A 1147-nucleotide genomic window follows, 5' to 3' on the forward strand; every position below is an offset into this window, starting at 1 on the left:
CCCATCCCCATGGTCCCATCCCAACAGTCCCCATCCCCATGGTCCCATCCCAATCCCGACCCTCCCCATTCCCCCATTTCCCCTGACCCCGCTGTGCCCCGCAGGTTCTGGTTCCGGCTCTATTGGTTCCCGCTCAAGGTTCTCTACGCCACGAGCCACTGCAGCCTCCAGGCCGTGCCYGACATCCCCTTCTACTTCTTCTTCAACGCTCTGCTGCTCGTGCTCACCCTCATGAACATCTACTGGTTCCTGGTGGGTCATGGGGGGCTGCCAAACCCCAAATGGGGCTGGGGATAGCGGGGGATGTCCCCTCATTGGGGTCACCCCCATTGGGGTCACCTCCTTTGGGTCAGCTCCATTGGGGCCACCCTCATTGGGGTCACCCTGGGGGGCTGCCAAACCCCAAATGGGGCTGGGGACAGCGGGGAACGTCCCCTCACAGGGTCATCTTCATTGGGGTCACCTCCATTGGGACAGCTCCATTGGGGCCACCCTCATTGGGGTCACCCTGTCCCTGATCTCCCTGCTCCCGCTGGGGCCGTGCTGGGATTGCGGGGATGGAGCGGGGTTTGGGGCGGTAATGGGGGATGGAGCGGGGTTTGGGGACAGGAGGGGGATATAGGGTTGGGGAAGGGGGGTTTTGGAAGCCTGGGAGGTTCCTGTTCTGGAATTCCGCCCGTCTGACACCCCGGGGACCCGCAGGGAGGGAGCGATAAAGGGCGGATGGAATTCGAGAGGGGCGCGAACGAGGCGGGAATGGGCCCTGAGCTGCGGGGAGGGGGCGGGGAGGGATCCCATGGGGCGGGGATGGAGATGGGGAGCGATCCCATGGGGCAGGGATCGATCCCATGGGATGGGGATGGGGATGGGGAGGGATCCCATGGGGCGAGGAGGGATCCCATGGGACGGCGATGAGCCCGGAACTGCTGACCCCATCTCCCGCGGGATGAACCCAGCCGAGTTCCCGGAGTTTGGTCCCAGTCACAAACCCGGTCCCGGGGAGGGGACAGCCCCGTTGTCCCCGTGCCGGGGCTGTCCCTGAGGTCCCTGTCCCTGTCCCTGTCCCCGCAGTACATCGTGCTGTTCGTGGCCAAAGTGCTGCTGGGGCAGATGCAGGAGGTGAACGATGTGCGCGAGTACGACGTGG

The 1147-nt window shown here is 64.9% G+C and overlaps 1 protein-coding gene across 1 annotated transcript in view; it reads left to right on the forward strand.

Moving 5' to 3' along the window:
• Positions 1 to 1147, forward strand: part of CERS1 (ceramide synthase 1) — a 12493-nt gene that overhangs the window by 9557 nt on the left and 1789 nt on the right. The window contains exons 3-4 of the mRNA XM_057385832.1: positions 105 to 252; positions 1072 to 1143. Of these exons, the coding sequence (XP_057241815.1) occupies positions 105 to 252; positions 1072 to 1143 (220 nt within the window). The remainder of the gene's footprint in view (positions 1 to 104; positions 253 to 1071; positions 1144 to 1147) is intronic.

The sequence above is a fragment of the Malurus melanocephalus genome, unplaced genomic scaffold (genome assembly GCF_030028575.1).
Source record: "Malurus melanocephalus ecotype Western Australia unplaced genomic scaffold, MMel_1.1 scaffold_876, whole genome shotgun sequence".
NCBI classification, from domain to species: domain Eukaryota; kingdom Metazoa; phylum Chordata; class Aves; order Passeriformes; family Maluridae; genus Malurus; species Malurus melanocephalus.